Genomic DNA, 23,216 nt, shown 5'->3' on the forward strand with positions numbered 1-23,216 from the left:
GGATGAAGGACCGGGGACAATGGGTCCTGACACGGAATTCTCAGGGGCTAGCTCTCTGCCTGGACCCCTGACACAGCACAGCTTCTCTCTTTTCCACATAATTTTTCTATGAAAAAACTAGTTGTGAGACGACTTTATCCACTTTCTATTAGGCCTAGGTTAGGTGAGGGCAGAAAACAAGTCCCTCTGCTGGACAGCACCGTGTACTTTGATTCTCAAGGAGAGGCCCCAGGCGTTCGAGAGAGCAGTGAAGGGGTGTAGTGGAAGAGAGGTTTCTGTTTTTAAATACAACGAAATCACCTTCAGTCTGCACATTTACAAACAGAGAGACAAAAACTGTTCTGCTGGAGGTGAGCTGACCCAGGATGGCCGCGACTGGAGGGCACTGCGGGGCCGGGCGCCTCCCCAGCCCAGCCTCGCCCCGGGCACGGCGCCGGAAGCAGGCAGCGGGGCAGGGGTGGCCAGGGGCTCCCGCGGGAGGTGGGGTGAGTTCCCTCCAGGATGCTTGCAGAAACCTGCCTGAAACTAGTCACAGTTTACAGACTTATCTATTTTTATTTACTCTGAAAGGAAAGAGCTTGAAGAGCCTCCTCCTCTGTCTACAAAAACTGGCTGGAAAGAGAAGGTAGATGGCACTATGGTTAATAACTCATGCTGTTCATAAGCGTTTCGCTTTGTAAAAATAAAATACAGGTTGTTCTAAATGTTCCAAGTTTCCTTTTCTTTCTACAATAAACTTCTAACACTTGTTCACTTCCAAATCATCACCGTCACACACAGAGCACGGTGAAAAGTTTGGGTGAAAAGTTTCAGCGAAAAACCAGAGCGTGGGGAACAGGAGGACCAGGCTGGGTTTGCTGCGGCCTCGGGAAAACCCAGAGAGGAGCGGGGGGCCAGGAGCCAATGGGCGAGGGGCTTCTCGAAGGGCAGCGGGCACTGGCCGAGGTCAGGTCTGGCCGACCCACCTGACCCCACGCAGGCCAATGCCACTGCCTGGCTCCAACACACTCTGCAACTACTCTGCACCCGAGTGAAGATCTTTAGCCTTAACAGACGGCGAATGATCTGGATTTTCAGGAAGTCCTTTCTCTTTGCCAGAAAGAACCATTCCCTTGAGCCACTCAGTGTGAGGTAAGCCATGATGCTTACTCTGTATTTTTAAATTGTATCTATAGTGCTTTGATTGTTGGGAATCCACCTAACCCTAAAAACAGAACCTTCGGGATCTTCAGAGAAATAAACCGAGCAGAGACGAAGTACACTGGAGCAGGGCTTCTCATGGGATAGGCATTTACACAGAACCTTCCTGGGGCAGGCGGAGGGGCAGTCTGAGACGCTTAGAAGCCAGCAAAATACTTCCGGAAAGAGAGGATAAAAAGATCGGGGGCTGGAAGGAGATAAAGAGGAGGAAGAGCCTGAGATGCCCACGGCAGAAGTATCTAATGACTGATTCTCTCTCACTTCCTACATGCCCCACAACTAGAGCAAAACGGAGGCTCTGGGCAACAAAAGCTAACATAAACAGGTGGGGAGGGAAAGAAAAGCAGGTGCTACGGACTGACTGTGCCCCACTTGCCATTCTACGCTGAAGCCTAACCCCAATGTGGTGGCAGTTGGGGGAGGGGCCTTTGGGAGATGTTTAGGCCATGAGGGTGGATTAGTGTCATGAATGGGATTAGTGTCCTCACAAAAGGGACCCCACAGAGCTTTCCACCACTCAGACAAACATCTGCAACCTGGAGGAGGGTCTCACCAGAACCCGACCAAGCTGGCACCCTGATCTTGGACTTCCCAGTTTCCAGTACAGCGGGACACAAATGTTTATTATTTAAGCCCCCCGTCTATGGTGTTCACAGCAGCCTGAGCGGACAAGGTCAAGAGACCACCAGACCTCACCCTGATACTGCGGGCTAACCCAGTAAGAGCTGCGTGTGTGTTTGTGCTTCCAAGCAATCGGACGCCCATTAGCCCTCTGTCCCCCCGAGAAGCAACCTCGCTCACCGACGCAGGCGAGCTCTGCGCAGAGGCACACCGTTTACCCTGCCCTCACCGGCCCCGCTCTGGGGATCGCACGCGGCCCTAACCTGTCCTGGAGCGCACGGGGAACGTGTCAGCGGGGAGGAGCACCGGCAGATCCATCCAGCAGCAGGACAACTATATTGTCGCCAGAGCACAGCTTTTTAAAACAAAACCAAAAACTCAGAATCAGCTGCGCACAGATGGTTTTGTGTACAACAAACCTGACTGTTTCAAAAAGAATTTAAGGCAGTCGACTCAAACGTTATGTACTTGAATGAGCTTTTGAAAAGTGCACAAATGGTGAAGAGAAAGTAAGAGACAGAAAACTGAAGGGGGAGGCGGGGAGGGCAGTGCACAAAGCAGGTAAGACGTCTGTGCTCTGTCTGAGGCGGGGCGGTCACCAGGCTGCGAGGAGCCCCTGTGGGGAAGGGGATCCCATCGATTACCGCAGAGCAAAGCCACCAGGACCAGACCCGAGAAGTGGCTGAGGGACGCACAGCCACACCGCCTTCCGACGACGACAGCGGGCAGTTCCCGCCGGGCCCACGGGGGGCTGGGGAAGTGCTGCGAGCCACTTCCTTAAGGGCAGCTTCACTGAAGGCTGTTCCTTAAAACTTTCTTCAGTGAAAACGATGGCAGAACATCGCAACGGTGCTTAGGAAAAGCAGGTTTAGAAAACTGGAAAGAAAAGCTACAAATGGAAACAAAGAAGGGTGGACCCTCTGGTCTGGAGACCAACTGGAGGGAGGCAGGCCGAGCCCAGCAGGACCAGGGGCGCACCCCAGGGCGTCGAGTTCTGGCTGCACTTGGAAACGGAGCTGGGTGTCTGCCCGTTTCCTCGAAGCCGACGTCAGTCTGCAGGGAACCCTGAGACTGGTTTTCAATTATCTGGCTAATAAGTTAAATGAGCTCGAATCCTTCTCCAGTCCCGACTGTATCTCTCTACTATACACCTGCATGCACACTAACGCTCCTGATTTCTCCGATTTGGGGAGAAATCTGGGTAGGATGAGAGACGGTTCAGAGAGGCACCAGACAGAAAAAGGTTAGCAAGGGAGTTCATGAGCGAAACTACTTCTTTGATGTTCATGGTGTCCAGTTCCCAGGTGTTTCATTAGCCACCAAACAAGACTGCGCGACCTGCGCCGGGGGCGGGAGGAAGAAGTGCGGGATTCTCACCCGCAGCCCGGTCTGAAACTGAGGCTGCCCCGCAGGATGACGTGTCGTTACAATGCCACGCGGTATTTCAGAAGTCAACCTTCTCTCCAAGTCCAATTAGCTGGGCAAAACCACAACTCTGTTTCTATCTTTTTGGTCACTTTTTAAAGCATCTGAAGGAACACTTTTTACTACCTGCTGAAAGCAGAGTGAGTGAGCAGAGAGCCCGGCCATTTGCTCGTCCTCTCAAGTATGGGAGCACCGCACACCCCTGCCCGTCTCCGCTGCGGCGGAGGCGCTTGCTAACCAGCTGGGTTGTCCTAAATTATCTGTAGTGAAATAATCAACCGTGTTGGCATCTGCATGAAGATAATTAGATCCCAGAGTTAATATTCTCTGATAATCATTAGGAGAAGTGAGCAGTTCTCCAGGAGCCAGAGCTAACATCTCAAGCTGTTTGTAATTTCCTAACAGCAGAAAGTGTACTCAACAACCTATTTTTTCCATACCCAGGAGACTCAGAACCCACTTAGGACAGGACAGAACACAACCACAGCAGGGGAAAGACCACGGAATCGCAGGCTTTGCTCTGCCTTCTGCACTCTCCGGGCTCCAGAGGAGGGTGCCCGGCACCAACGCAGAGAGTCGATGAAAGCCCGCCCTGCCCTGGGGCCCAGGGTCCAGCACTCCCCCTCCTGCCCCAGACAGCACTATCTAACCCGAACAGAAACTCCACGTTTCCCAGGCTGCTATGGAAACGGAGTGGCTCACGCTGACTTCACGGGGACAAACAAGCGCAGGTGGGAAAACAACAGGAGCCCAGGTGTTCAACAGAAGTGACAACTGTGGCTGGAAAACGGCGGGAGAGCCACCTGCAGCTGCATCTCATTCAAATGTGTCGCCCAGACCTGAGGGCGGACTTCACAGAGCGGAAGTCCCCAGGTGACTGCAGTGAACTGGCGACACACAGCGGAGAAGAGAGGTCATTCGAGGCGAAGGCAGCAATCCCGAGGGAGGGCGTGCGGCCTACCTGATGAGAGACTCGAGGATGGCGGGGGTGGGGCCCTTCTGGAACTCCAGCTCCTTGTAGTGCAGCGCTTTGGCGTATGCTCGGCACTTGGCAGCCCTCTCACCCAGCAAGACAATGCCGTTGTCGTCTCTCAGCGGCAGGGGGCCCTGGAGGAGAGCAGAGCCCCACGGCATAGGAGAGTGGCAGGCGGGGCACGAGCACCAGTGGGCTCTGGGGGTGCTTCCCCCCTCCCACCGGCCGGTTCCCCGGCTCCCCCCGGACAACGGGCAAACCTCTCACCTTGTCACTGTGTTCCATGAACTCAGCCAAGTTTAACAGGGTCTGTGTGACTTCAGCAATGTCCTGGGAGGTGAGGGCCAACTCAATGCTTCGGATGAGTTCGTCCTGCTGGTCTTCGTTCAGCTCGGACCAGCAGGACACAAAGGCGGCGTTGAAGAGATCCCTGAGGGCAGAGAGGAGCGGAGGAGGAGGAGGTTGAAGACGCCTGTCACGCCTCTGCCTGGTGCTGAGCTGTGTACCTCAGTCTGCTCCCGGCGCCCCTGACGTCAGCTACACAGACCAGCGCTGCCTAACAGAACTTGCTGGAAATGGTCTGTATCTTCCCCGTCCGATGTAGTAGCCATCGGTCACCAAGGACATGCGTGGATTGGTAAGTGTGACCGAGAAACTGAATTCTAGGTCCTATTTAATTTTTATTAACTGAAAATAACCCCTGTGGCTAGTGACCATTAGACTCTGCAGCGTGGGTAGAGACACTGCGATACCCCGGAAAGGAGGGGGGTGGGGGGGCGCGGAGGAAGGAGAGCAGAGCAAAGTAAGACGCACGTTTCTCAGCAGTTTTTGCGTCACTTCTCCTCGCTGCAGGGAGGGGCGTGATCAACAGAAAGGGGGCTGCTAACATAGAAGCCAGCGCTGACAGATTCTGAAATAATCTTCACATGGTTCTCGGGGTGTTCCTCAGGCAATGCCCACATTCCAGAAATCGGGCCTGGCAAAGGCGGCACCTGAGACTGTTGTTTAAAATACACCCCGAACCGTTTTGGGGCAGGCGGTCACAAACAAAATGACAACCGAACCTGAGAAACCAGGAGCATCAGAGAACAGAATCCAAGGCCGTGTGTGAGCCTTAAAAGATTCCCTAAGCCAGTCTCTCACAGTGGGGGTCTTACGAGGGCCCGGGACCAGAGGTGCCGTTTCTGACATCACTAAAACCATTTCAGATCACGACAGCATCACGTGGGTGGACATGTTTGCTACCCCTGGCATCGGACCTTGAATCTTACCCTCTTGTTTAGGGGAGCTGGAAACTACAGAGTATGCCTACGATGTGCAGTTTAGCATCTGATAGCTCTGCATCCACTTTTGGTTACATTAGGAGATTAAATCAGAGCAATGTATGTAATTTTAGAATGGGATAGAAAAAAATATTTGAAATTCAAAGGATAACAGGAAGACAGAAAGAAGTCCTGTGCAAATTAAGAAATGAGCTTTCTGACTTGGGTCCCAGGCCGAGCTGGGTCCCCAGTGAAAATGTGTGGCACTGGGGGGCGGACACACGTGTGTGCACTATCACAAGTCTCTTGTGGACAACATCACGCTCAAAAGTGACCTGGAGCAGAAGAGAGTTTGCCGCGCCGGCCAGACACGAAAGCTGCACACTGAGGAAACTCCAGTCCCAGGAGCTACTTTTACGGCATTATGGAAACATGTGAAAGAAATGAGATGAACCAAATCAGAGAGTCCAAGCTACAGTCCCGGCGCCCATCACTAAATACACTGCTACACCACCACCGCCTGCAGAGTCCACTCCACCAGCAAACCAGCCGCGGGGACAGTGAAGCGAAACAAACGCCCTGCTTTCTGCTAATTAAAGCAGCATTTAATGCCTCGTTGTAAATAACAATTGTGCACTGTAGGAAAGTTTGGAAAACAGGAAAAAAAAAATGAAGAGAAAATAATCACTCAAACCTTCCTACTTAGAGATAACTGTATTACTAACCTTTTCCCTACGTACATATACTTTTAACAGTTGAAATCACACATTTATACCATTTTGTATTCCATTTTGTTCACCTAGGTTACACTATAAATCTTTTACATATGTTAAAACAGTGTGTTTTATGGCAAATGCTCTCTTCCAAAGATGGAGGGCCGCACGGTCTCCTGTTGCGAGTGCTCCACCAGGACTGTGCCGCAGCCCTCTCGGAAGGGGGTGCCTGCACCTCCTCCCCTTGAATGTGAATGGGCCTTTGTGACTGCCCTGAACCACAGAGTAGGGCAGAAGGGACACTCTGTGGCTTCCAAGGGAACGTCATAAAGACACATGCACTTCCTCAGGGGCACTCCCTCTCGAACGCAGCCGGCACTCCCCGAGGAGGCCCCCCCGAGCAATCCGCCCAGAGCAATCTGCCCAGCGCTTTGTGCGGAGAGGAACCCAGGCCCCCGGCCGGGGCGGATTTCCTGTCACTACTCAGCCCCAGCTTGGCAGACACGTGGTAAGCCATTCTGAAAGTCACTCTTCTAGCCCCCAGACGGAGACCCCCACTGACTCTGTGTGGAGCAGAGACAACTGTCCCCACAAGTCCTGCCCAAATCGTGGCTCCTGAGCAAAAATAAAAGGACTGTTGTTTCAGGCCACTAAGTTTTGGGGTATTTGTAATGCAGCAATAAATAATGAGAATACATTTTATTAGAAACAGGTTATATTAAACGATTACATAGTTGTTTTCAAAACTGCAAATGACTGTGCAACTTTGTAATTAAAATTGTGGGTCTAAATATACTAAAGAAAGGTCTAATAGCAAGGTTAAGACAGATGCTTCTCCTGAAATATGAGCTTTCTCAACGTCCTTTTCTCTTTACTCCCCGCCCCCAGGAGTTAGCAGAGTTAAAAACACTAGCCTTTCACCACTGCCTATCGCTGCTAACTCCTACACACCGTTCTCTGTGTGCGGATCCTCCGGACCCGCACCAGAAGCCGGGGAGCAGGAGCCCCGACCCGTCGTACCTGGCCATCGGGTTGTAGGCCTGCGCCAGGGCCCAGCAGGAGCGCAGCGAGGGCGACGAGGAGTCCTTCAGCAGCTCCAGGCTCAGCCGCCTCAGCCACTCCAGCCAGTCGTCTTTGGAGACCCTTCTGGCAGCTCCCCAGGCCTGCCATCCCACAGGCGACAACGGAAAACCATCAGCTTCCAGGGTCAGTTGTAAAGAGCCCTCACCTACTTCATGATTATTCTGCACCTTTGACTTATAAAATTAAACACCTCATGACAAAATTCTCCCAGAGCACAAATACAAAAGAGCACCATTTAGTCAAGAGCCATAAAGCAAAAACAGCAACCTCTAGAGTATACCACGGTACAGAAAAAGCAACTCTTTCACAACTCATTTGTGCTGGATTCCACCAGCAAAGCAGAGGTCCACAGACCCGGCGTGGATGGGACTGTCACACTCAGAGTACATTCCACGAGTGGCCTCCAGCAGGGAGGCCCCGGGCACGCTCTGCATTAGGACAGTGGCTCTTCTGACAGTGGAGTCACACGGGGGGAGGGGACATGCTCAGGCTGACAGCACAGGAGTCCTGTTGCAATCAGGTGAGCAGTGAGCCCCAGGCACACAGCACCATGGTGGGATGAGACCAAAGGGGTAGAGCAGGTTTAATTTTTACTTCCCAGCACGTGCCCTCCAACTGTCCTCAACACTCTGAGCCCTCCAGGAACCCAGAGTTGCTCCAGGGGCAGCTTCGAGAGGTGGATGGAAAGACTCAGGCACTGGAGAGGGGCAGTGCAGTGCAGTGCAGTGGCCGACACCCGCGCTCTGGAGCTCAGCGGCTTGAGGGAAAGTCTGGCTGTCTGCCTGTGGGCAAGTTACCTAACTCCTCTGTAAAGTACGGATAATACTCCTGCCTCACGGGGTGCTTTAAGGACTAAGTGTACATGTGCAAAAGCAGGTGTAGCTGTGCTCAGCACAGGGAGTGCCGGTTACCCTGAGGTAGGGAGCCCTGGTTGGAACCCTGCTTCTGCCACTCGGCAGCCGTGGCGCCACGGGCAAAGTACCTGTCTGCTGCACCTGAGCCTCAGCCTCCCTCATCTGGGGAGAATGCTATCTTAACGGCCTAGCTGGAGAAGATGAGCAAAAAAATGGTTGCAATTATTATCAAAATGACATCTCTGTGAATTGGCCTGGCCCTAACTATTAAATCCCAAACTTTAAAAATACATTCTTAGAAGATTTCTCATGTAGAGACACGCTGATCCTTCCTGAACTAGAGAAATCACATAAGTTAGAGAAGCTCTCCGGCGAAGTGGTCCAGGGAGTGAAAGACCTCCGACGTGCTACAGCACCTAACCATCGATGACCTCACCCATCACCTCCCTGGGGTAAACTGGAGATTTGCTGCTGTTTTCCGTAAGTTACCAATGAGTGGCATTACACAAACTAGTATTTTATGTTGGAAACTGAAGCAGAGATACCAGAGGCAGCAAACTGAAAAACTGCATGAAGGATTCTCACTGAGCACTCAACGAGAACTCTGAACTAGAGGGAGGAGTAAACTAGGTACCAAAGACTTGCCTTTTAGACCCTGTTCTGCTGAATGAAATGGGTCCATCAGTCCCTTCCCACCCACGGACCTCTGGCCTCCTCCCTCCACACTGGGTCTCTGCACGGCTGAACTGCAGTGCACAGCGGTTTAAAAGCTGGACATACACAAGAAAGCACTACTAAGGTCTCTGCCCTTGGATGAGGCGAGGCTGAGGCTGCGTCAGGGAGAGGGAATTCAGCACAGTGGCTAAGAGACTGGGCTCTGGAGCCACACTGTCAACACATCAAGTCCTGACTCCACCACTTACTAGCTGACATTGGGCAAATGGCTTAACCTTTCCGTGCCTCAACCTGTTGACCTTACAGTGTCCACACCTGTGAAGTGGGGACCAGTGATGACAGTACCTAATTCATCGTGTTATCGTGAGGACTAAGTGAACCAATACAGTGCGTGGAGTGCTCACAGCAGGGCCTGTCACACGGAAGGCACTCCAGTGTCGGCAGCTGTTACTGCCATCGTTGTTGCTACCACCTGGTAAGTGGCGGAAAAGGCCTTTAAAAACGTCAGCTTGATGGACAGCTACACAATCTATCGACCAGGCTGAGCCCCTGACTTGGGCCTTTCCATGCTGTTCTTCAAGGGAAACCATAATCAACTCTCAGTTCTCCGGGTTCTGTGGCTAACTGTTGATTAAACACCAGCTTCAGGTCCGTCTTCTCCTGCCACCCACCCGCCACGCGCTGACTGCCTCGTGTGGTGATGCTGGCGCGGGCTGGGGACGGTCGGCTCACTCACACGGGAGGGGAGCCCAACGCATGGTCACAAGGCAGTAAACGCTGCTGACCATCCTGGAAAGCATTGGGCAGGTATATACAGACAGGTTTTTCTGCACCATGTAATCCTCTATTAGTGCAGCCAATAGAAATGTGACCGAGGTGGCAAATTGTTATTCTGAAAGCTGGTTAAAACTGGTAAATATAACCATCCTTAATCATCCTCACGTAAATACGCAGAAGCACAATTTACTTTTCGATGAAACGGAGCTGAGAGGCAGCTGTGGAGGATTTTGCTGAGGGTTTCTGAGCTTGAGCTCTTCTCTCAGGTGAGATAAACTAGAGACTCCATTCTTTTTTCTCTTTGGCAATGGGTATGCTTGTTTTTCCAAGTGCTGGGCAGAAAGCAAAACTTCCTGGAAGCAAGCTAGACTACTGGGGAATTTCCTAAAATAGAGGCCAAGGCTCTGAAGCAGGGCGGGCTGCTGCCTGGCTGGAAGGACAGCATGAACCTGGGCAGAGTGAGCATGTCTGGCGGAAACGGCCTCCTTGCCCGGCCCTGCCCTCAGATGTGAGGTGTCAGCAGGGAGGCTGCAAAACTGCCTGGGGATGCCAGGTGGCCGATGACCTTCCTCTTCCTCCCGGAGCCTGGGGCTGGCTGTCACAAGGCCCACAGCGGGATCACCGAGTTGCTCCTGACCCAGGGATCACCCACCATGGCACCGGAAACTGTGTCTCTCTCCGCAGCGCTCACTTGCAAGCTATCTGGGTGGGTCACATTGACACTGCGGTCAGCGATAAAGCCCAACTGCTCCAGGCTGTGCGTGAGCACACGTGCACAGGCTCGGCCCAGGACAGCAGGGACCAGCCCTGCCCAGTTTTGCACCTCGATCTGCTGCTGTGCGTGAGGTGCAGCTGCCTTGGGTCAGCTGCTAGTAACGGATGAGGAATACTGTGTTTAAATCCATACCACGAGCTGCTGACGATCCCCAGAAGCACTCAGGACTAATGCAAAATGGGAAAAACAAGCAACCTGGTGCACTGATTTAAAAATCAGGGTGGCGACTATGATTGTTCTCTCAGATCTATTACAGAGGTTCTGAAACTGCCTGTTTTCAAGTGCATGACTAATGGCATACGTGGTGAGGAGCTGGCTACATCCTAGGCTCTGGTCAGCCTAGAGAATTCAGTATTTTATCTGCAAAGATCGAACACCTCGCTGCTTGAAGTGTCGTCCATGAACCGGTAGCATGGGCGTCACCTGGGCGCCTGACCGCCCTGAATCAGAACAAGCATTTTAACAAGCTCCCCGCCAGTTGGGGAGCTTAAGTCTGAGCAGCTCTGCTTTAAAGAGCCAGCATCAGTCTCAGCGCTAACTAGGGGCTCACTGGTTGTGTTCCATTCATATAAACACATTATTTGCAACAAAGTGTTCTATTATTAAAGTGCCAAGGGAGCACAAAAGGACACTTTGTTCTTTATTTTCCCTCTAATAAAAGAAACTTATAATTTAGACATTCCTGAGAAAGACAAAATGACCTAAGTTTACAGTATCTAGATTTTCAGAAAAATTTTTGGGCTGGGTTTTGGTTCTTTCAAACAAAAGTCTACAGGAGCTGAAAGTTCTGACCAGGAGAGGAGAGCAGGGCTCTCTCTCCTTTCCAAGTCCCCCAGGAAACAGTGGACCTGCCTTTTGGAGGTTGATGGTGCTGACGTGCAGCTTCTTCATGGGTCCCGTCTCCACGGGTCCACTAGCCAGTGCATCCCCTTGGCCGCTCCTCAGCATTCGATGCTGGTAAATCAAAGGGTCCTCTTCTTCATCAGCCAGGGTGTAGCCCTGCAACCAGAGATTTGTAGACAAAACCTGCAGCTCCACGAGGTATTCCCAGTTTTGAAAACATCCTCAAGCCCTGGGAGGGTCACACCTCCCAGAAGAGCCAGGACTTAGGTAGGCATGGCTCCAGGCACGGACAAAGTGGGGCTGTATCCTGCAGACCCGTCTCTGTCGGTCACTCCGGGTCACTGACAAGCACTGACAAGAGGAGAGCATGCGCTGGCAGAGAGGAAGCAACTGCGAGCAATGATGAAGTGACGAGGGCGGAGGCAGCCAAGGGCCCACGGCTGTGCTTGTGTGGCCCGAGAACCAAGAAGGTGGTGACATTTTTGAATGGTTTTCAAAAAATCAAGATAAGAGTAGTATTTTGTAACACATGAAAATCATCCGAGCACCCTACTTTGGTGTCCACAAATACAGTGTCACTGCTGCGCCACCCGGCTCACTCGTCACGTGCGCATGTGGCTGGCTGCTCTCGGGCCGCAGGGGCAGGGCTGAGTGGGTGCGACAGGAAAAAATGCACTGTCCTGATAGAAAAGGTCTGCCAACCCCCGGCTGAGAAGTGACCAGGCAAACGCACCCCCACAGCTCAGGGGACCAGAGCACTGAGAGGAAGGACAACGGGAGGCTCGGACCCAGAAGCAGAGGGCAGCTCACCTTGACGATCCTGCAGATGAGGACGTCGTAGCGCTGGTGGTTGATGCGGTGTCGCACCAGGACCTTGTTCACCATGGGGATGAAAATCTGGTACTGTGGAGGCGAGGGAGGGGAGGAGAAGCCATTACTCCGGAGAGCGGGGAGTAGAGACAAGAACACAACCAACACTGCCTACAGCCATTTCTTCTGGGCTCGGGGCTAGCTCTGTGGTGTTCAGAACAACCACTTTTGACCCCTCCTGCCACAAGCCTATCCCCATCGTCTTCCACCTGGGTTACCGCAACAGCCTCTTAGCAGCCCCTCTGCCTCTACTCGTGGTCCAGTGCACTCTTCCACATGACACTGAGAGGAATCACGTAAAAATACCAGGTCATATCACAGTCATCCTGTGCTCAGAATCTTCCAAACATTCCGGTCTTGGCCCAGAGCAAAAGCCAAAGCACTCACAATGGCTACAACAGTGATGTACGAATAGCATCAGAGTCACCAGGGGGGATGGGGGTGGGGAGGGGAGGTGGTCTGGGCTGAGGCCGGGAATGTGCATTTCTAACGTGCCCCCAGCGATGCAGACCAGGACACTGCTCATCTGGGACGGCACTTTGAGAACCAGGCCTGCAACACCCAGTTTCCACACCCCGCCACACCCCGCCTTGGCTCCGACCCTCGCCGAGCACTCCCCACCCCCACCCCCCCCCCGAAGGCGCGCTGCCCTCCGGCTGTCCCTTGGGCCCTCCAAGCACGCTGCCGCCTCACACCCTTGCATTCGCTGGCCCTTCTGCCTGCATCCAGCTCTCTGGGATTGGGCCTCTATTCAAGTCTCTGCTCCCAGGACAACTTATCAGAGGTCTTCCCTGTCTCTCTGAACAAAGAGCATCTCTCCCACTCCCACCGTCACTCTGATGGGACGCACCATGTCTATGAGCTCTGCTTCATCGGAACGTGGGCTCCGTGAGAACAAGGACGTCGCTCCGTTTGCTATATTATTCGTACAGCAGCACTCAACCCACATAGGTGGCTCAATAAATACTTGCTAAGTACAACAAATGCAGGAAAAAGGGCCAACAGTGCCTAGTTTTCTGAGAGGGGCGTGAGGCCCACAGGCTAGCGGACGGAGACGTTCACACGGTCCGTTCACACGAGCGCGCCCGTCCGGGCCGCCTCACCTTCTTCCCCAGCTGGAAGACCAGGGAAGACAGCGTGTCCATGGCCGTGGGGCGCAGCTCTGGGCTCTGGTCCAGGGTTCGAACGATCGGGTGGATGATCCGGGAGGCGTAGTCCGTGAAATCCAGGGACTCCGTCAGGCGGTCGACCGTCTCCAGGGCCGCCCTACGACAATCGGTAACGTACAGCAACTGCTGACACGCAGCCCCAGAGGCGGGGAATGGCTGAGGGCCCCCTTCGCCATCAGCACCAAACGGGAAGCTTCTGAGGTACTTTGGGTGACAAGGGTCCAACATGCACTCCAGAGGGGTAGGGACGGTTAAGGTTCCCATAAACCCAGGACGTTTCTACACTAGATAATGGGCACTGGAATCACAACAGAGAGATGGCCTGGGAACCTGCACAAAAGGACGTTTTCAACAAACCATTAAAAGCTCGATTGTTCATCCCAAAGGGCAGGTCCTTACTTTCGAGATGGCAGTGGAACTTCGGGGGCATCGAACAGCTTCACGATGGGGGGCAACAACAAATGCAGGTAGTCGTCCAGGTTGGCGCCAAAGAGCTGGATCGCAGCCAGCAACTGCAGGAGGGAGCAAGAAAGCAGCCACAGACAAGTGTGGCGGCGTCAGTACCCAAGTACGTGGGGGCGGTGCTCTGGCTTATAACTCACTGAACTTCTGGGGGGACTCCGAAAAGCCTTTATTAAGTGGCTTTGAACTACCTTCTTTTGGTAGCATCTTCCCCCTTCATTTATTGCGCTTACATATACTTTGCTTTCTGTGAGCTTATTTCAGCTGTTAAGGAATCCGTTGCTGGACAATAGAGAAACCTGGTCTGGGATGAAACAATTACCAAGAACACACACCAAAACAAAAGGACAGCCGGGAGGACCGCCAACGCTCTGCGCACTGTGAGCTGTGTGCAGCAGGTGCTACGCTCTTGGGGTTCAGTCTTGTGGATTAAGCACCAGCCCGTCACTCAGAACAGAGTCTCGTGTCTTAGCTGACCTTGAGGGATGCTGGGAATCTCTCTAGAAGATGCCCTGGCTACTGACCTTGATGGAGACGATGCGGCCTGGGCTGTTGTCGTGCATGAAGACCCGTAGCATGTGCGGGATCAGCTGGGGCAGGTAGAGCTTAAATTCACCCCCGAGAGCTACCACAATTTGCTCAATGAGAAGAATGATCGTGCTCTGGATTGAGGTGTTCATGACCCAGAATTCCTGTAAAGAGGGAAGAGACAGGAGCAAAGCCAGGTTCCCCTCTGCTGAAATATGAACCAAGGAACCGAGATGGCCAAAAGGAGCAAAAACGGAGTGAGCGCCGTCTGTCCCCAAGCTCCTTCCCTGCCCTCCTCTCCCTGGGCCCCCCTGGATCCTGTCACAGCGACAGTGGACAAACGAAAACGGCCTTTCTCTGAATGCACAAGGCCGCTCCGCTGCTGTGTTTTGTTCCTGCTGCTCCTTGCCTAGAATCCCGCCTCCTGCTCAGCTAAGCCCTACCTCGCTAGACCGGGCTCCAACCTCACTTCCTCTCCGAGGGCCTTCCTGCTGTCCTCTCGTGATCCACTTTGGGTCCCCCTGCCTCCTCTTTTCTAGCACCCACGATACCGAAGTTTCCCTGCAACCCTCCCTTTACTAGACTGTAAGCGAGTTAAGGGCAAGAAGCCCTTGGATCCATCTCTGCCTCCCCAGAATCCAGCAGAGCACCTGGCACATTCAGCCACGCAACCCGCCTTTACAGAAAGAACCGATGACTAAGTCTGCGCCACCTGGGGCGCGGAAGCCATGCAGGGCAGACTCCTCACTCTGGGTGTCAGCTGGCCTCTCCCAGAGGGCGACTCTGCTGGGAGCAAGGTGCGCTGCCTTCCTAGTTCAGACTTCGCTAGTTATCATCTGACAAGTGTCCCGCATCATTTGCAGGCCTGGGTAGTGCCACAGAATGAGCACTTTTCTATACTCGTATAATCACATTCTACACAAGTTACTAAAATAAAAACTCGGCTGTTTGGCCACAAGCTCTGCCTCAGCACTCACTGCAAGGCAAACTGGTCCAAGTCTCTCACTCCAGGAAAAGCTGTCATTTCAAGTCAACTAGAAAAGACAGTTGCCTCCCGCCTTCTTTAGAACCTCCGCAGCAGAAGATTTACTGGCAACAGAAGCTGCAATGAGGGCAGCGCATGCCTATTAATACCTTTGGGGGAGGGCCCCCCAGATAACTCAGAGTGGAAACCAATGAAACAAAGGATGACTCCTCAGGATAAAAGTGTTAAAGAAGCATAAGGATTTTCATTTTAACATTTTTTTAAGCATACTAGTTCAGAAAGTGAAAACCACACCAAAGATGCTGGTACAACCTTTCTTTCCGAAAAAGCTATTTTTCTCTAGATAAAGAATTTTTGTCAAAGGAACACCACAGATTTCACGGCCTCCGCAGTGCTTCTGATGTTCACGCACTCGAACTGCACTCTGCCTTCTTTAGGGGGAGCCCCCCCACCTCAAAGAGGCCGGCAGCCTGCCCGGGGGCCCGCCGGAGCAGCGCTCACAAAGGCTGCTCTCCTCCCGGGCCCGGGGGAGCTCATTAAGCGCCAGGACCGACAGCCGGAGGAGGGGCCCGCTGCACCTCCTCTGCCTTGGAAGAAACGAAAGCTGCGTTCTGCAGGTGTGAGGCTCCCTGCCTCGCACCCCGACGTTTTGGTCGTTAGTCTTTTTTGGGGAGTAAGTCACGGATCGCTTCAGCTTCAAACCGCAAGCACGGCGCTCCCCCCGCCCGGCCCCCCGCACCAAGCCCCTCCGCATTCTGCCTGAGGCCTCTGCGGCAGAGGCAGGGAACGGAGCGGCCTGCATTATTCATACGTGCAGGAGTTGTTCAGCTCCGAGACAGGCCGCTTTGATTTTAGTCCTGCTGCTTCTCCCAAGCTGCTAACTACAAAGGTCTGGCGGGGAAGAGCACAAATCACTGGAAGAACTGTCTTCCAGGTCTGTGAGGACACAGCCGTCTCTGCAGAGTGGCCTTCCCGACAGAGACATTTAAATTACACAGGACAGCAGGATGCAGGTCTCCCCCCCAGACAGAGGATCGCCACTGCCGTCCATGGGGCACCCACCCGCTTACGGCGTGTTGTCAACCTGGGACGGGAGCCTTTCCTTCCTCCCGTGCCACCGTGCTGCGAGCCAGCACCCACGCTTTCGAAGGGGGCAGGGAGAGCACCGCCCGCCGCCTCGGTGTCTGGCGGGAGTCCAGCGGATCCGAGGGCGTTGGGAGACCCCAGCCCAGGGCTCTCAAGGCCCCGGTTTCCTGGGCTTTCGTGGGAACAGTGAAGCACCGTGGGATATTAAAGAGAAATGGCTTTGTTGTGTGTGCGTGAGGCAAAGAACTCAGGAGCCTCTTTCTGGCAGAACACCTACCTCGGGTTCCTCCTCAGACTTCACACCCGTTCTCTTGTACCTGGGGGCCCGCAGCCAACAGCCCCTGCCACCGCGCCCCCTTTCATAACCCAGAGGGACACCTTCCTCCACTTTTTCCTCGGGCTGCGAGAGCTCCGCCGTGACCCACGGGAAAACACCCATGTTGTCCAAGCCTGCTCCTGACATTCCTCGACCCAGACAGTGAGGGACAGACCAAAGCATTAGCTTCTACTCACTCTCATGAGGGTGACTATTTCGTCCATGTACGGTCTGATGTGGCTCTTCACGAAGGACACCAGCATTCCCAGCTGCTGGAACAGAAACTGAAAGGGGGAAGAGGTCGGCGAGTGGGCCCCGGGTCCCCCGGGCAGGACTCAGAGCCCCCAGGCTCACCCTCACCCACGCGAGTGAGTGAGGACAACCGCGGGGTCCATTTCTGCACCAGTCCTCCTACGGGGGGTGCGTTTCCAAGAACCGGACTCAAGGCCTTTGGTGGTGATGGGGGTGCGGCCAGAAACAACTGCCGATGGCTCCACGCGCCAGGCAAGCCGGTCACTGCACGGCAGGGGCTGCGGCACCAGACGGCCGCTGGGAGCCACCCCGGCACCTCCCGGCTCTGGGAGCTTCCTTTCCCCTCTCCGCACCCAGCCTCTTCACTGCGGACACGGAGGTAACAGGGTGCGTCTCACAGGCTTGTTGCAAGAGTTAAATGGGACGACCCCTGGAAAGCACTAGAACAGGGATACGGACACTGCTAAGTGCTCCGTGAACATCAGCCACCAGTGAAGGATTTCGGCAGCCACCTGACTGGAGACGGAACATGAAATTTTAATCAGCTGTAAATGCACCTTTTGTTTATTCAGCCCTAATCCACTACCGCTCACTTTCTAAAACAAATACAGCTCACAATTATGGGCACTGGAGTTCATTTCCAGTAATTAATTAATGAGGTCTTAACTAATCACTTAACTGTCTCTAAGAAATTATGAATCAATACAGCAAGCAAACTGGCGAAGGGATGGGATAAGGGAATTGTACTCAGGGTGGCACCTTGCGGCTGTGAGGAAAGAGGCCACCCACTAAATCAAGTGGGGCTAAGGAGGGCTTGGGGAAGGGAGACCCCAAGGGCTTTCCAGGCTGAAGAGGTCTTCGGGGCGCAGTATTTACTTGGTCATGACCTTCAGAGAGTGCTGCATGCAGTAAGGAGCAGACCACATTCTAAATGTCCTCCCCACAAGATTTTCATGCTCTCTGTGCCTCACTTCCCCCCTTTAACAAGAATAATTTAGTGATGAACATGCTTATTGTCACTCTTACTCACAGTGTGGAACCTGGCTAATTTGGAACAAATAAAAAGTGTCTTGAACAGTGAGGAACAGAGCGCGCCGCCGGAAGCAGTGCGGCCGGCAGCCCCGCAGGGCCGGGCTCGCAGCGGGCTCGGGCTGACTCTCAGGATGGGCGGGAGCCAGCGCCTTCCGAGGGGGCCGGGACCTGGGCCCTGCAGGGCACGGGGTGGGCTTGGCACACGGAGCCGCCCCTGCCTATCCCCTGGCCCCTCCTCCAGACTCGCTGCAGACGGTTTTTGTAAAGTGCTCCCTATAAAAGTGCGCTGCAGAAACCAAGGGACATGAGACTCTATGACGATTCTTCGGTTATATTTTTGTTGTGCAAAACCTGAAATGAGGTGGACAGTCTACGCTGGAGGAAAAAGAGGGCAGTGGGGTGGCAGGGAGGGCAGGGACAGCCGTGAGACGGAAGGCCACAGCCTCCTGACCCTTGCTGTCATTTGCTGTAAGGTGCCAGTGGGGCGGTGGCAACACAGATAAGTGCAGACGGGCAGGCGCCCCACCCGCAGGCGAGGAGCCCCAGCCACCTCCTCTCCGCTCCCTCAGGCTCCCCACAGGTTGTTTTCTTCCTAAAATACGGTGGGTTAGATCTCCTGCCAAATCCCCCTGCTATGAAAAAGCTAAAAGTAATGCATCAAAGATAACCAGCGTCGTTACTAGATTATTGGAACTGAAACTTGTCACATGAACCCAGGCCTCCAAGGGCCACCCGTGAAGAGAGATGGCGATCCCCTGCTTCCGCCCCGCCGTGCCCCACTCAGTCGGTCCAGTGGCAGAGGAAACAAGGAAATGTGTCAGTTTTGATGTGAGGCCCAGGTTAAAAAAAAATGTCTTCCCTATAAGTTTGTGGTTTCAGGCCACTTTCATGTGGGGTTTAGGGGTTCTTTTAACCATCTGTGTGGCCTGAGAAACTCTAAATCAAGAAATTAACTTCCACTCCTCCTGGGTCACCTGGCAGAAGCACGTGAAAACCCAGAGCGGATTTCCCAGTACTGTCCAAGGGACGTCCAGCCGAATACGACACATGCACCCAGAACTACACAACACTCGGGACAGACCTGTGCGACTCAGCACAAGTAATGGACAGCGGAACTAAGTCCATCAAGGGTTTTCTATATATTAGAATCACTGGATAGAAAATAAACAAACCTGTTTAAAAATGCTTAAAGAAATAAGTGAGAATAAAAACAGTGAATAAGAAATAGGATACCACCAAAAGATACTAGGCATATTTCAAAGAACATAGGATAACTTTAGAAATTTTTAAAAAAATGTAGTTAAAACTAAAAGTTCAATGGCAGGTCAAAAAAACGTAGCTGAAGGGTTACCGAACAGAAGGCAGACCTGCTTTGGTGAAGGAAACAGACAGGCGAGTCCAAGAAACACAGAGAGTCCCAAACAAGACGGGTGCAAAGAGCTCCGCTCCAAGACGCATCATAATGAAAATGCCAAAGGTTAAACATGAAGAGAGAATCTTAAAAGCAGCAAGAGAAAAGCACTTAGTTACCTACAGCGGCATTCCCATAAGACTGTCAGCTGATTTCTCAAAAGAAACTTTGCAGGCCAGAAAGGACTGACAAGAAGTATTCAAAGTCATGAAAAGCAGGCACCTACAGCCAAGATTGCTCTACCCAGCAAAGCTATCATTTACAATTGAAGGGCAGATAAAGAGCTTCCCAGACAAGAAAAAAACTAAAGGAGTTCATTCATCGCCAAACCATTATTATATGAAATGTTAAAGGGACTTATTTAAGAAAAAGAAGATCAAAACTATGAACAATAAAACAGCAATAAATACATATCTGTCAATAACTGAATCTAAAAAACAAACTAAGCAAATCATAACAGAGACAGAATCATAGATACAGAGAGTATTTTGATGGTTGGCAGGCGGGAGGAGGGTGTGGGGAAACAGCTGAGGGGGGGGCATTAAGAAGCACAAACAGGTCCTTACAGAGTAGCCCTGGGGATGTAAAAGCACAGCACAGGGAATGGAGCAGCTGAAGTATTTATATACACATGACGCAAGGACGGGAACAAAGGTGGGGGTGGCCTGAGGGAGTGGGGGGTGCTGGGTGGAGGAGGGGCAAAGAGGGAAACAATTGGGACAACTGTATTAGCATAATCAATATTTTAAAAAACCTTAAAAATTCAATGACAGTTAATAAAAAACAGAGCTGAAGAATTAATGAACACAAAATAAATGTATGGGATGGATCTCGGATAGACAAAGATGAAAAATATGGACTGGAGCCTGAATCTGGTCAAGCCTGTAAATCTAACCAGTTTACAAGAAGTTAAAAGACAACCTGAAGATACAATCAGCCAAATCTAGAATGGAAAAATCTATAGGACAAATGACCTGGTTTCTTCCACAAATACATGACACGAAAAAGTGGAGGAAAATGAGGAAAAAAAGAGAGAGAGAACTGGACATTTACAAGGTAAACCAAATGCCATGTAGACACTATCTGAATTGATTTGAATAAATAAAATATAAAAATAAATTTTTAAGATGAACAAGGACATCTGAAGGATTGATTTTAAATGATATTAAAGAATTATGTTAATTTTATAGGTGTCATTTTGTAGGTATACGGGGGAAAAGTATTTATTGGTGAAATAATATAATACCTGAAGTTTTCTTTAAAATACACCAGAAAAAAGAGTGTGTGTGTATTTGTGAAGGGGCTGTGAGAATTACATGAAACCAAGCTGATAAAATGCTAGTAACTACTGATGAGTATGAGGGCTTAATATAAGTCTGCTATTGTGACTGAAATATTCCATTACAAAATGTTTAATAAAATTAAAAGTAGCCAGTAAGTCGAAGGCAAAAGGTAAGAGAATGAAAGCTCAAGCCAAGAAAGGACAGCACAGAAAAGAAACGAGTGAAGCGGGACGAGAGCACAGCGCTAGGCGGACGGTGGCTGCAAAGCCAAACGCGAGTGTACCGGCCACCACAGTAAACGTAACCAGACTGCATGCGCTGATCAAAACACACAGGTTTTCAAACGGATTAAAACGATAATCTAGCTTTATTATTATGTACATTATAGAGCACTCTGAAACAAAAGTCACAAGATGGTGGAAAATATAAGGATAAGAAAAGACATATACCTTCCAAAAAAGGGGCTGGTGCAGCTATATTAGTACTAGGCAAAATAAGATGTTATCAAAGATAAAAAGGGTCACTGCAGAATGATAAAAGATGGAATTTGCCAGGAACAGACGATGACTTAAGGTTTTTACGCACCTAATGATATAATTCAAAATATGTAAGAGAGAATTGACAAAATACGAGAAACTAATAAATCCACTATTGTAAAGGGAGATTTTTACTTTGCTCCTCTCAGAAACTGGTCGATTCGGCAAACAGAAAGTAGGGAGACAAAAGACCGAACACAGTGAGTGACAATCTAGTGACACGTGGAGAATCTTGTGCATGACATCCGCGCGAGCCCGCACGGCTCCCAGGCACCGAGGAAGCACTGCTCGAAACCGGCTGAGCATCATCAGACTGTTAAGGCGGTTTCAGGGAACATCAAGGAACCATAAACCCAGTGCAATTAAGATCAAGAAACACCACAAAAGAAATGAAAAATTCTGCAAGTCTGCAAATTAAAATACCCACTCTTTCCATGGTGAAAGAAGAAACCGTAACAAACATTAGAAAATATTTATTTCTGAAGGGTAATGAAAATGCCCCATTATTATTCAGCAGTAAAAAAAAGAAAGAACTACGGATACATAATACAATATGAAGGAGCCTCAAAAGTATTACGTTAGGTGAAAGAAGCTGGGGGCGCGCGCGCGCACACACACACACACACACACACACACACACACACACACAGGATTCCGATCCTGCGAAATGCCCCAAGAGGAGGCAGGTCTCCAGAGACAGAAAGTGGGGAAACGGTCACCCAGGGCTGGAGGGGAGTGGAAATGACTGTGGATGGGCGGGAGGTTTCTTTCAGGGGTGACGGAAATTCTCTAAAATTAGATTGTAGTGATGATTACAGAACTCTGTAAATACACTATTAATTACTCAATTTACACTTAAGATTTTTATGGTATGTACATTTCATTTCAATAAAGTTTTAAAAAGTTTTGAATGCCGCTAAATAATACTTAGTAAAATTTACAGCTTTAGAAAGGCTGACAACATAAAAAAATTTTTAAAGCCAAAAAAAGAAAATAGGAGGAAAATTATAATTAAGAAATTATAATTAAGAAATCTAACAAGAAATTAAAATATAAAAGAACTGTGAACAAATTCATGCTAACAGATTTTATTGTTTAGATAAAATAAATAATTTCTTAGAATAATGTGACCAAAACTGTCTCAAAAAGAAACTGAAAAATTCAACAGAGTTTTGAACTTATAGTTAAAAAAAGGACCGAGTGCCGCCTGAGAACCGGAAGGAGCCCGGTTCATCCCCGGCCAGGGCACGTGCCCGGGCTGCAGGCCAGGTCCCTGGCTGGGGGCGTGTGGGAGGCAACTGATCAATGTTTCTCACATCAATGTTTCCCTCCCTCTTCTTCTCTAAAAATAAATAAATAAAATCTTAGAAAAAATAACAGATCAATTCCACTAGGCAACATAGATGTAAAAATTGTAAATAGTAGATATAAAATCAATGTATTAGAAAATCGTAACCAAGATAGTTTTAACACAAGAGTTCAAAAATGTTTCACTATGAGAACATATATCTATGTAATTCAACATATTAACACACTGAAAGAGAAAACTCATATAATCATTATAACAGATAAATAAAAGGCATTTGATAACTCCAATACTCATTCATGATAAAAGCTCTTCAGCAAATCAAGACCGTGAGAGAATGTTCATAAACTTTAAAAGCTATCTGCCAAAAATCTACAGCAAACACTATACCTAGTGGTGAAATCTTAATAGTAGTCCCAGTAAAATCAGGATCAAGATGAAAAATTTCCACTGTCACCAAACCTAATCAACAGTGAAGGTCCTCGAAATGCAGTAAGAAAATTAACTGGTTCACAGATTAAAACAAAAACCCCGAAACTATCTTCTTCTCTTTGCAGATTACATGATTATCTAGAGTGAAAACCTGAGGAAATTTACAGACAAACTTTAGGATTACTCAGACTTCAGAGAAGTCGATTCCATAAAAATAAAATGGACTTTTATACTCCAGGCACTAAGTTAGAAAACGGACCTTCTAAAAAGATACTACACCTCCTCTACGTGCATGTCAAACCTGAGCATCTTCACAGAAGGAAAAACGGTTAGCTCAGGTGTCTTTG

General features: G+C 50.6%; 1 protein-coding gene across 1 annotated transcript in view; it reads right to left on the reverse strand.

Annotated features, from left to right (window-relative positions):
* MTOR (mechanistic target of rapamycin kinase) overlaps positions 1-23,216 on the reverse strand; it is a 110,492-nt gene that overhangs the window by 62,842 nt on the left and 24,434 nt on the right. Inside the window, exons 20-28 of the mRNA XM_045858452.1 lie at positions 16,815-16,901; positions 14,227-14,394; positions 13,640-13,752; positions 13,175-13,337; positions 12,012-12,104; positions 11,211-11,357; positions 7,215-7,357; positions 4,487-4,649; positions 4,208-4,353 (exon numbers count right to left, since the gene is read on the reverse strand). Of these exons, the coding sequence (XP_045714408.1) occupies positions 4,208-4,353; positions 4,487-4,649; positions 7,215-7,357; positions 11,211-11,357; positions 12,012-12,104; positions 13,175-13,337; positions 13,640-13,752; positions 14,227-14,394; positions 16,815-16,901 (1,223 nt within the window). The remainder of the gene's footprint in view (positions 1-4,207; positions 4,354-4,486; positions 4,650-7,214; positions 7,358-11,210; positions 11,358-12,011; positions 12,105-13,174; positions 13,338-13,639; positions 13,753-14,226; positions 14,395-16,814; positions 16,902-23,216) is intronic.

The sequence above is a fragment of the Phyllostomus hastatus genome, unplaced genomic scaffold (assembly GCF_019186645.2).
Source record: "Phyllostomus hastatus isolate PE091 unplaced genomic scaffold, TTU_PhHast_1.1 phas_scaffold_182, whole genome shotgun sequence".
NCBI classification, from domain to species: Eukaryota; Metazoa; Chordata; class Mammalia; order Chiroptera; family Phyllostomidae; genus Phyllostomus; species Phyllostomus hastatus.